The sequence below is a fragment of the Argopecten irradians genome, chromosome 14 (genome assembly GCF_041381155.1).
Source record: "Argopecten irradians isolate NY chromosome 14, Ai_NY, whole genome shotgun sequence".
In the NCBI taxonomy this organism is placed as follows: domain Eukaryota; kingdom Metazoa; phylum Mollusca; class Bivalvia; order Pectinida; family Pectinidae; genus Argopecten; species Argopecten irradians.
The window spans coordinates 24,233,406-24,246,875 of NC_091147.1; the positions used below are offsets into that span (position 1 = coordinate 24,233,406).

The 13,470-nt window shown below is 32.0% G+C and overlaps 1 protein-coding gene across 1 annotated transcript in view; it reads right to left on the reverse strand.

The window, feature by feature from the left end:
• The window catches only part of LOC138307694 (unconventional myosin-XVI-like), a 134,205-nt gene that overhangs the window by 3,237 nt on the left and 117,498 nt on the right, over nt 1-13,470 (reverse strand). The window contains exons 35-41 of the mRNA XM_069248530.1: nt 10,015-10,062; nt 9,305-9,408; nt 8,191-8,313; nt 5,630-5,653; nt 4,102-4,200; nt 3,656-3,760; nt 2,445-2,486 (exon numbers count right to left, since the gene is read on the reverse strand). Coding sequence (XP_069104631.1) covers nt 2,445-2,486; nt 3,656-3,760; nt 4,102-4,200; nt 5,630-5,653; nt 8,191-8,313; nt 9,305-9,408; nt 10,015-10,062 — 545 coding nt within the window. The remainder of the gene's footprint in view (nt 1-2,444; nt 2,487-3,655; nt 3,761-4,101; nt 4,201-5,629; nt 5,654-8,190; nt 8,314-9,304; nt 9,409-10,014; nt 10,063-13,470) is intronic.

The window sequence follows — 13,470 nt, forward strand, 5'->3', positions numbered from 1 at the left end:
CTGAACTCCAAAATGTGCTCAACACTACACTTATAGCCTCAAATAAAGTTAACCAAAGTGTTTTCGCCTAGTTTTCATACCCAATAACATTTTCAGGTAAAACACTCTGTCATACTTCAGTTTAATCTTTTATTGAAGATTTATTTTCACATATTCTAATTGCCTTCAAAATTCATAGTCAGCGAAAAACAATTGGTTCACAGTATCTGAGATTAATATGTCTTTACATATTAGTTACTTGCGGGTAGGTATCGATTGTTACGTCATTAAGCGCAACAGCAGTCGTTTTTTATATGACGTTATCGACAGTGATTCACAATCAATATACCCGCAAATAGATAACTAAGTATCTTCAAAGAATACTCAGACTCCAGATGTTTTATATAACATGGTATAAGTGTACTAAGAATGATAAGTTATCAAAATTATTTAGATTTCATAGATAGCAGACTACATTTTCTACTTTTGAGATGTTTTCGTATAAATCTGCGACTGTTTTAAGCTCAAAGTAACAAATTAACTTCAGATCCGAGTCCAGATTTCCAGTCTGATCAAAATACATATCCTTATTTACACTCTGTTCCATGGAGGATCTGACAACATTCCATTAGAGGTTATGTTATAATGATGACCTTTCAAATTGACCAATCAAATCGCTACAATCTTTGACAAGAACCAAATAGTTTGCAGAGCTTGTATTTAGTCATTGCATCCAATGAGAATACTACTCCTTGGATAAAATGACTACATAAATACACAGAGTGGATTTTGGAAGCTCTGGGCATATATACATGCTGTGAGGAAATGTCAATTTTAAAGTTTTAATTACGGTAGCCAGATAAGAACACAAAGGTCACAAGAACGTGACCCTGAATGGGATGTTGTCAGATCCTTTATGAATTGAAGTGAACAACTCTATTGCCAGACTTCTCAGTCGTTGGTAAATTCAACATTCATAAGTTGGCAAAATGGCATCACAGCATATTGGGAAAGCTATCTTATACAGAACAGAACTCAATAGCGGTCAACCTGAAGAAGCTGAAACGGATTACATTAACAAATACCAGGATTGCTAGCTAGATCTTCTACGCACACAAGATCCTGTGATGCTCATTAGAGAAGGAAATGGACTCTACATTAGATTTTTTATGAAGTATCTTGCGACTTGCACTAATTGCACCGGTCAATAATGCTAGATAAGTCTTACACACACAAACAAGATCCTGTGATATTTATTGAGAAAGAACTTTCTTCATTGAATTTTGTATGACAAGTATTCTCATCAATCATGATAACCAGATCTTACCCACACAAACAATATCGTATGAAACCTAAAGCAAAAGAACTACACCTTTATCATCTATCTGAAGAAACTACTGACATAAGCATAGATCAGGATCACTAGCCTAATCTTCCACACACAAAGACATTCAAGCTTGTCATAGGTTGAATATTTTTGGTTTCACTGATATCGAGCTGTTTTAATGAATGGAAAAGATAGAATTGTTGTTGTCAACTTGTTAATTGTAAGAATCAACCTCTTTCCCTCTACCTTTAGGAACTTTAACTTTCCTCAACATATAGATAAAATTAATAGCACACTTCTTATAAAATAGCAAGGGTGTATATGAATGCCATCCAATAGGCATAGGTATATCAACCAAATAATATCCCGTAAATAAAAAGCAGAAGCGTATCAAGTGAAAATCAAAATGAAACTGAAAAAAACCCATGTTATTAAATAATGTTTATTGATTTCTTGATTTTGCAGTAAAAATTGAAGAAAAATGTGAAGAGTATTATGTACACATATACTTATATGTATACATTGTATTTCATGTATAACAATAAGAATTTGCAGTGAACCTGGAATATTTGTGTCATCTCGAAATAAGTACAATGTATAAAGATCTAGAAAAACTAGTAAATTAAAACAATGTAATCAAATACCTTTTCAGTAAAAGTGCTTCGATCATATTTAATCAAATTTGGTTTATTTTGAAGTCATTTAATTACTTTCAGAATATTTTGTCAAAAATTGCAATATGCATCAGGACTTCTTTGTAACCATTCCAATCATGATTCATTCACCCCTAAAATTTCAAAATGGACTATTCTAGCTTAAGATCTGGAAGAATCTATATTTGAATTTAGGGGTGAATGAGTTTGAAAAAAATATGATGCAATATTTTACAGAGATGAGCTGAAGATTTTATGTCTAAATTGCTTTCCACTTTCAGGTTTTAAGACATTATATTTTGACAGAACCTAAAACTTTTCTAATTATTTTCTTTGAGCTTTAATTAACAAAAATTCCAGGAAAAGCTTTGAAGAAATGTAAGAAGCATGCACATGCAGGGATGTATAAGCCTGGTATATGTTAGATATGTTGGTTGATGGCGTTATGATTGGACGATGATGAGCTATAATGAGAGATGTCTTACAGTTCCATCAGGTGTCACAGGGGACATCTTTTTCTCCTTTACCTGATGACAAAGGAGGAAAACAGGTGAAGCATGAACGATTTATAACAGAAGATTTTGTAATCAGTATCATGCTACCTAGATTACAGAGGTACACCAATAAGGTACTTAAAATAAGTTAATCATATTCGACGCTTAAATACATTTCAAGTTAACAGATATTTTAATTATTTACAACACTAGACATAATTTCATTCAGTTGTATCTTATTAAAGAAATAGCATTCCTGACATAGCATTAAGCATTACTGTTTTAAAGATGCTTCTTTCTGCTTCAGCTTTATACATCTCTGTAGCTGTATATAACTACTTATAATGTAATTTCATGCTTTTAGAGCTTCAAGTTTTCATTAGTTCAGCTACATGCTGTTTGAAACATTAATCACTATCGTGTTAATTACTAATCAAATGCCATACATGCTTTAGTTGTACAATTAATACATTAAAATTAGAGTAAATTTGACAGCAACTTACAAAGCTATAATACCTATAACCTGTTGTTCATGTTGTGGGAAAATTGATAATTTGATTATTGTAATTTCAAGTTATTTGTATTAGATAGCTCCATACAGTGTACAAATGTATGTGTCCATAGGTAATTACTACCCCCTAATATCAAAATGAACTCTTGTTTTTCAGTGGGACCTCCAAATCTTTTTCATATTACTGTTTTATGTAATATAAGATTTTGTTTTAATGCTGGTTTTGTTGTCTTTTTATGTATATATATAATTAACAGAACTTTAATTTGGATATTAAATTTTCTTGTCAAGCAGTAAAGCTTTCCTTTCATTTCTTATATCTTATTAATTTTGCTCATACATGTATTTAAGCAAACACTTTCAAGTTCTTGGTTGTTTTATTTCTTGCATCTATATTTTATTAATTTTTCATACATTTAAACAAACATTTTCAATTTCTTGGTTTTCTTTACATGCATTTGTAGTATCTTAATTTGTAAGAGAATGGTGCTATTTTCTCATAGAAATTATTATACAAATTTTCAATATTTACTTACAAGAGTGATGAATTTTTGATATTGGAAACAATGTTAAAATTGAACTATATACAGAATTCCCTCCACCATTAAAGCAGTATAATTTGTATATTTACATTAATATAGTTACGGTGTATATAATATGTGATACAGATATATATATTTGTAGACTATACCGGTGTGTTTGGAGGAGGAGGGTCGAGGTTGATGTTTTGTGAAATAGGTTTAATGACCTTGACCTCCTTCTCGGGTGATGCGACAATTGGCTTCACCTCCTTAACCTAAAGGCAAATAAGAATCATTTATAAAATAAACGTAACTAATTCAATACCACCACCAGTGATCTCAAATGGTTTTTTTTTTTTTTTTTTTTTTGAAATGTCTAGATCTAGTATCTGTTCTATTTATTATCATTGTGACTTAAGTGTCAAAATAAGCAAATCATTTATCTATAATCTTTATTTTCAACCTATACACCTGTAGTCTTCTTTATCAAAATGAGATTTTTTTCTGTTTAAATATGTATCACTTGTCTTTTGTAAATTACTTGTATGAAGGTTTACTGATTATTAAGATCTCGACCACTATAGTATATATATAAACGGAGATATTTTTGAAGTACCAGAGGGAAAGGTGCTTGTTTTTCTGGACTGATCTTGGCATTAGTTCGCTCCAAGATTTCCTCATCAGTGAGAATACGTATCTTCTTTTTCTCTTTTTCCTGGTGATGAACAAGTGAGAAACATGCATGCAAATACTATAGATATCACAGGTACTAAATCTTAGATTTCTAAAGTAGTCGTGATATAACAAAATGGCTGACTAAATCACTAACGTGATCAGTGAAGGCAATATCGGAAACCTAACAGAAACCTGAAACCTAACAAACGATGGAGAAGATTTAAAAGGATTTCTGACAAAGTTGTGAATGATCGACTTAATTTGAATGAAAAAAATATGAAATGTGAATGAAGTGGAATATTACTACGACAGAACTAGGAAAATAGGTGATAGGAGTTGGGCCAAGACAGCGTCAACATCTTAGGTAGATAGGTCAGTTGAAATTGAGGTGGGATCTAAACAAATCATACTCATTGGACAGTGTCATCGGTTATAAGAAAATCAAGGAACACGTTCTGAGAAGGCTAGGAGTAAACAAGTTATTCAATACTTTTAGGTGATCTTCTTCATTCAAGTTCATTTCAGAGGAAAGTTTGGATGATGTTGGGAGATTTCTAAAATAGATACTCAAAGAAAGGAAGAATAGCCTGGGGTATGGATAAGGGTGAACAAGTAGACATATAATGGCCATTGGATAGCTGTCCAATACAGATCACACAATTAAAACAATCCTTCAAGTAGATAAAACTAAGGTGAACTCAATATTTTCAGTTTTTCATGAGATAAAATAGAAATGTGAACAATATTAAGTATATCACCATACACATCACACAATTTAAATAAAAATAAAATCAGAAACTTATAAACTATTATGTCTATATATATGTATTAAAATACAAATGGCCAGGGTCCCAGTATATGAGCAGTAGAACTTGTTGAGATATGAAAAAGTAACAAGCAATGTTTGCATGTTTTTTGCTTTCATTTTGTTTCTTTTTAATTTTTACTGAAATTTCTTCTGTCATGAGTATCAAATGTCTGTAAGAATTAAAGGTTCACCAAAATAGTATTTTGTTTTCATTAAAACTATGTTAAGAAAATACAGGTAAAAGTAATTGAATTGTAACATACATATAAATCACTTGCTTTTTTGTTGCAACAATTCAATTACTTGCATGTATCATCTCTATATTGAAAACAAAGGCTCGCAAAAGTTTCAGAAAGACTGTTTAGAAGAATATGCTAATAAATTCCACCTTTGCATACCAAAGATTTAGCTCCCTTGTGGATAGGTATCCATTATGACGTCATGGTTTGCAGGCAAAACTCACTGAAAAGTGTGACGTTACGCTTGCTAACACATGATGATACAGATTATACCTACCTGCAAGAGCAGATAACTCTGAAGTATGCAAATAGGAAAATACCAACGGGAGGATAGCCATCTGGTAGAAAAATCTGTAAAGAACTTAGTACAAGGAGAATCGTGGACAAAGGAATAGATAGTTAGTAAAACATGTCATGCTTACTTTTCTTCTTCTCTCTTCTTGTTCCTACAAAATAAGACAATCACATCTCCATGTTAGTTCATGCCAAAACGTTTCTACGTATTAATAAGCTACGCCATCATCATCAACAAAACTGTTACGTAGGTAATGCAATTCAAAACCTTGTGTTAGATACAATTAAAAAATATTAGTTATACAATAAACAACATTTAAATAAATTAAATTTTTCATATCAATGTTAAATATTGAACATTGAATAAGCTTTCTTTGTCATACTAGTGGTTGGATTAAATCTTGTTCATTTGTTTTACAACATTCAGTTTATAACAAATCATGTTAGCTTTGCAAAACATATTAGGCAGATATACCAAGTTCTTTTTAAAACTTCAGTGCAATTTAATGAACAATTAAGGCATCTCCAATGGTAATTTTCTCAGACAGAAAACAGACACAACAGGAAAGTGCGATGAGAGCATCTCAATGAAGTCTCACTAAAATTATTGTCATATTTTACATGCCATGCATTTTGCAAATACTCCATTCCAGGAAAATCAATAAATCTTTTGAAAATAAACTGCAAAAATGTTTTATAGCACATGCATGCAGTACTAACACAACAAACTAAATACTTTTATTTTTATTGCCATATATATTATATTTTTATATCTTTAATTTACACAGATTTACCATATATGTCTGCATAAACAATTCAAGGAGTCCTCAGTTGGATTCAGAAATAAATCGAAAGATAATGAACTTGTTGAAGACATACAAGTTTATATTGACTGGAGGTCAACATTATATTGCATGCCTTTCAAGTCTGGAGAGTCATTGAAAAAACTGGATTGAATGATGATGAAAAGTACAAATCATTCTTTTCAAGTTTAAAAGTCAAACTGAAGTTAATGGAATAATATAAGATCATCAGAAAACCTGAATTGAATGATGATGAACATGCAGTACAAGTAATGCTATACAAACTTGGAGAGTAGTTTGAAAGCTTGTATCGAATGACGATGAACAATTAAAGTCCTGCTTTTCATGTTTAAACAGTGGTTGAAAAGCTTGTATTGATCATGTGATGATGAACAGCATAAAACATACTTTTCAAGTTAGAACAGAATAAGAAATGATTCAAAAGGAGAGTCGTTGGAAAGCTTGTATGGAATGAAGATGAACGGTATAAGTCCAGCTTTACAAACATGGAGAGTCGTTGGAAAGCTTGTATTGAATGACAATGAACAGTAGAAGTCATGCTTTACAAACATGGAGAGTCATTGGAAAGCTTGTATTGAATGATAATGAACAGATTAAGTCATGCTTTACAAACATGGAGAGTCGTTGGAAAGCTTGTATGGAATGAAAATGAACAGTATAAGTCATGCTTTACAAACATGGAGAGTCGTTGGAGAGCTTGTATGGAATGAAAATGAACAGTATAAGTCATGCTTTACAAACATGGAGAGTCGTTGGAAAGCTTGTATGGAATGATAATGAACTGTATAAGTCATGCTTTACAAACATGGAGAGTCATTGGAAAGCTTGTATGGAATGATAATGAACAGTAAAAGTCATGCTTTACAAACATGGAGAGTTGTTTGAAAGCTTGTAATGGAGTGATAGTGACCATGCTTTGCAAGATTGCACATTTGTAGTACAGATACAGATAATTCAACAGGAAGCAGTCATAACAAACAACAATATATCCACTATTATGTGAATACTCATATCTAGTGAGAAGGTATATGAGTGACACAAGTAAAAAGGAAGAAAGAGTGACAGAGTGATGAAAGGAGGAATATATTGTCTTCCTCAACAAAGGCTTACCCTTATAGCCTGATGGGAGAAACAAACAACAGAATTTGTTAGTAATGGAAACATTGTATTAACTTAATCTCATTCACCCCTAAATTTTATTAATGGACTGGTCTAGTCTTTGATTTAGGAGGGTCTAAATAAGTTTTTAGGGGTGAATGAGTTAAAATAAATGATGGGATGAAACAAATGATTAAAAAAGCAACAAAAGAAATGATTTGATGAATGATGTGCTACGATTTCAACAATATCGGATGTAGCCACACCATCGTTTTAAGGGAATCATTATTCATTCTTTCAAGTTGTATGTAATGTTGGTAAAAGGAATACAATATTTGTAATTGTTGTATCAATTGCATAGATTTGTAGGTCTCTTACTAGTATGTACATTTCTCACTATGGTTGTTTAAATAACGAATCCAGGAATAGTATATTAAATTTTTTTTTTTTTCATACACGAATAATTTCCAGTATCCTAACATGTTTACTGCATATACATTAGAAAAGTTTAAAGATGTATTGAAGTTTGGACACATTTCATATTGAATAATTGGCTACTTAATAATTCTAAAAAGCAAATTTAAATTACTGAAACAAAGTAAAACAAATCAAGCACATTTGAATTACAAGGTAACGAACACAAAAAATCATCTTTTTTAATTTATTTAAACTGTTAAAAAAAATTGATATTAAATGAACAGCTACGAAATAGGATTATTTCTATCACATTTAACAAACATGCTCTATTTTGAAAGATTGCTACGTACTGCGTTTGTTTTCATTTCATCCTCTTCTCTTTTAGTTCTTTCTTTTTCCAGTAATAATTTTCTCTTCCATTCTGGTACGTTTTTCCATTTTTCTTCTTCTGCTTTCCGTCTTCTCATTTCATTCTGGTAGGGAAGATATTGATATAAATTGAATCACATTGGATCCATTTACAGAATTTTGAAAAATTGTGAAAACGTTATCTGACAAAAGTCATAGTCTACGAACTTTGAGAAAATATTATGGAATATCTTTGCTAAGTATTTTATACCAGATGTTTTATAAATTGTAGGTATATATAATTTCTTCTATAAGTTGTGAAATTTAATTTTCTAATTTCTGATAAATGACAAACCCAAAGACAAAGGGTGATTTGGTACTCAAATGCTTAACAAAAGAAATTCAGAAATTTCAAGTAAACGGGGCATGTTCAGAATAGTGAGAGCTAAGAGAGTGAATATCGCCCATTCTCTCAGCTGGTTTGGCCTTATTTCAGACAGATTCATTGATCTGCACTCTTGACGCGGGGTTCAAAGTCGCCTGTTCTCTGAGTGACTCTACCCGACACTGCCTGTTTTGGGCTTTTTAAGAAAATAGATTACAATAAAAGGTACCACGGTAAGTAGGTACTAAATTGAACAAACTACAGCTACAGTTGATACCATCATTTTTATTTAGAAACCGCTACACCTCCTATAACTGTTAACCAACTTTTATTTGCATGAGGTTTACTTTCACGATTTTCGCGATCAACTAAAATCCGCGAAAGTTAATCTCTGTGAATTATTATCGGTATGATAGTGTATCATACTCTATCTAGTGTGCTCTGCGAAAATTAATCTCCGCAAACTTTACAGTACAAAAATTAGGGTCAGTCCGGTAACCTAAAACAGACATATTTTTTTTGGCCTAGTAGGATCTTGTGTGTCTTCCTAGGAGTAGACTTTGAGAAATGAGTGAGAAGGTGTAGCAGAATCAGACTGCATTGAATATCCATGACCACAGTTACACAACATATGAAAATCATCTGGCTAGTGTTCTGAGGTTCTGGGTTTGAACCCTTGTCTGTCCACTACATTTTCTTCCTCTTAATCCTGTTACAATTGTCAAACTTACCAAATACTCTTCTAATTTTTCTCTATTCTTCTTTTCCACCATGTCTCTTTTCCAGTTGGGTATGGAAGCATTGATTGGGGTATACCCTGGAATTTGGCTGAAGTCTGCAAGGAGAGGAGCAATAGCGTAATTCAATACAGTGGCTAATGACAATAGTGTAATTCAATACAGTGGCTAATAGCAATAGTGTAATTCAATACAGTGGCTAATAGCAATAGTGTAATTCCACATAGTGTTTAAATAAACACAAGTTATTTGTATCTTTTGGAGAAATTCATGTATTTTCCTTCAAAGTAACAAAGAGTATGGAAATCAAAGTATTTACCACAGTTTTAAACAATATACTGGAGAGAATGGTATAAATGAAAAGGTTTCTATGGCAACACTTGAACAACAGGTACTGCAAGGTATGCTACTATGTGTTGATATTCTATTCATCCTATTATCTCGTTCAATTATATAGTTTAGTTTCATCAACATTTCTCAACTTGATTGAATTCCTTAACTTAGAATTCTACATAGGAAAGCATTACAGAAGTTATGGAAAAAATCATACGTAAAATATTTTCCCCTTAACTTCCCTAATGTTTCTCATGGATAATTCCTAATTCTCAGTTATGGAATTCCATGAAGTTGAGGAATAATGATGAAACCGGGACCAGATATGAAGTTTCTAATATATCACCTTTTAATACTTGTATATTACTTACCAATATCGTCCAAGTCTATTTCCATACTGGAAAGACTGGAGTTACTACCTGGAAAAGACAAAAAACAGTTGATCAGAAAAAATAGCAAAAAACGACTTGATGTATTAACTAGACATGGTATATTCTTTATACCAAATATACATGTAGCTTCATGGAAGGCTTTGTGAAGTGAGCTGGAACAAACATGGTTCATTTTGGTATTTCTTTTTTTTGCCCTGTTTTCTTCTGCACATCAAAACTACATATGGTTTTCTTCTATTAATAGGATATTCTTCTGTTTTTTTGCTTATCAATTTGATTATATTTACAGTAAACCACAGTTTTCTTCTAATACAATATGAAGGCTTAAAATAAGGAAAATTGCTTAAGATTGTAGATTGTTCAAAAATAGTGACTTATCTTGTTTTGCTCAAATTTAAAGAAAAAGGTAAGAGAATTGGCAGTAAATTCTTGACATGTTTATGCCTCATTCAGCATTAAGTGCTGTCTGCCCATCAGTACAGACAAAAACACTCAATACACAACCTTCTAAATATAAACCAAGTGGATCTGGAATTTTAATTAAATCTAAATCAAGAAGTCTTTTAAAAGTGTTGACAATCATAAGGGCAACAAGTCAGAGAAAACGTGAGGCCCATTGAGAAAGCCGAGAGAACAGAACCTACACATGTAATATGTTACATGTGGGCAGGTTAGACAACATTCCTGAGATGTGTGTATCCCCTATATCTCAGACAGACCTCTTCACTACCGTCAGACATGCGGTTTCCTTCTCTAGCTGTTCATCTTAGATATAGGAAGGGTATCTTAACATCAAATAACTGAGGCTATAATTTGTACTACAGTTAACGCGGGGAAGGCCACAGAAGGCAGTGTCTGAATGCAGAATATGTTGCAATGGGGTGCATCTAAATGCAGGCAAATACAACATTGAATGTCTTATTGCAAAAGAAGAAAACACTGCAATTGGGAGCATCTAAATGTAGAATCTGTTGTGATAAGATGGGTATAAATGCAAAATATGTTGCAATAGGAAGCATGTTTCATTACAGATCATACATGTGTGACTACTTGAATATCTTACTTGTAAATTTGCCACAATTATTTTTCAAATAATCATTCCAATAGCATATCATATCTGAAAAATATGCATTTTTTCTTCAAAATAACATATCATGCATAGCTTTCTCTGCCAAAACAGTCAAACGGATGAGGAAGCAATGTCTGTGTGATTATCAGGATTGGTTTGTATGAGAAACTCAAGGATCAGTGCACTTAAGAGTCTTATCAGCTGGTGTTTGATGTCCAAAACCCTGACATTTTACAGCTTACAACCATGTACTGTATCAGGTCAACGTTCTTTGAATCAGAATCCCTTTTATAGCTATGACCTCATCAACTGAGGGATTGACTTCAAATGTCATGCATGATTTAACATGATATTACACATTACATTCCAAATGAAGATATACTTTGTATTAAATGAAGGTCTTGTTATTTAATTGGTAGTCATGCATAAAGAAAACATAAAATGCAGCTGGTAATATCAATAGATGAACAGGGCCAACATTTTTTGAATAGAAATCTTGCTTTAAGGTAGATCACATCACCAATGCAATGTTAAGTACTTTTAGATTTTTTTTTTATTTGCACTTTGTCCAAAGGACATCCAGGACCAACAGATAATTTACATTTACAGATTTGCACTTACATTAATTGTTATTGAGATATTGAAGAATGCCAGAATATCCAGAGAAAAGTCTGACCTATTTAGTACAAGAAACTGCCCCAAATGGGCCTAAATCTCAAGACTCTGAAGTGGATTTTTGAAATTTTCACATTTTATCAGTTATATATAAATCATGAAGTTCTATTAATCACATTGTTGGACAATTCAGATATTTGAGTTACTGATTTAACAGCTGTACAATAATGTTCCATACCTTTCCTACAAGATGACAGGGAAGTATACGTAAACCGGTAGGTATGTAACTTCCGGAAGCACATTAGTTGTGGATACACATAATGTTTATTAAATGGTTCATTACTTACGATATGGTAATGGCTCATACCAAGAAATATCCTAATAATTCTGTGTGTCTTTTATAGGGTACATCATGTTACCAACAACAAGATAACCATATATTAAATGCTAATGTTGTGTGTGTATACATACCTAACATTGGTAAATATCAGCACTGCAGGCAGACATTGAAACATTTTGTATTTAACACCAACAAACTGATTATTGGTCCAAATATTATGCACATAACAGATTGTTTAACCAAAAGTGACAATTATTGACCTTTACATTAATTGTTATATTCATTCATCTTTCAGTTCCATAGAATGACCTTCACGTTATATTTACACACATCGACCTTCCCATTACATAGACTGATCTTCTGTCACATGGTAATAATTATAAATATTTACATAGAATGACCTTCACGTTATATTTACACACACTGATCTTCACCTTACATAGACTGATCTTCTGTCACATGGTAATAATTATAAATATTTACATAGAATGACCTTCACGTTATATTTACACACACTGACCTTCACCTTACATAGACTGATCTTCTGTCACATGGTAATAATTATAAATATTTACATAGAATGACCTTCACGTTATATTTACACACACTGACCTTCACCTTACATAGACTGATCTTCTGTCACATGGTAATAATTATAAATATTTACATAGAATGACCTTCACGTTATATTTACACACACCGACCTTTACTTTACATAGACTGATCTTCTGTCACATTGTAATAATATTTACATTTAGAGTGACCTTCACCTTATAGTTATGATAGACTGACCTTCTAACACCTTTTATTTACATAGGCTGACCTTCACCTTGTTTTTATTTAATTTGAACTTTACCTTATAATGTACCTATTTGTTCTACTAATGTGAGTTAGTAATGTGGATGAGGAACAATTTAAAATGATACTTTTAAAGTTGACATATGGTAAATGGCAAACCCCGGTCGGATGATTCTAAATACTGGTATACTATTTATCATCATCATCATTTGTACTTAAATATTGCGGTCTATAACACTGCACTGACATCTAGCTTTCTAATTTTTTTTCTCGTTCAAGTTGGAACGATACCATATGACCCCAGTTGCTATGGTAACCTTGAAATGAAAAAGATGTATCAGCATGTATCCTGAAGCACATTATTTAATTACATGCTTTTTTACTTAGACATCTCTGTTTTATTTCAAAAGCCAAGCAGAACAAGAATGCAGAGGCCAAGAAACAAAACGACAAGATTCAAGAAGCCCATACAAAAAGCACAACTAAATGCAACTAAGTCAAAAAAGATCTGTTTGAGGACACACATTAACTTCCACCTAAAAAAGAATTTATTTAATTTTCATTTTTTTCTTCAGTCTTTCCTTTCCACTCTATTAAATATCTATTCATCTAC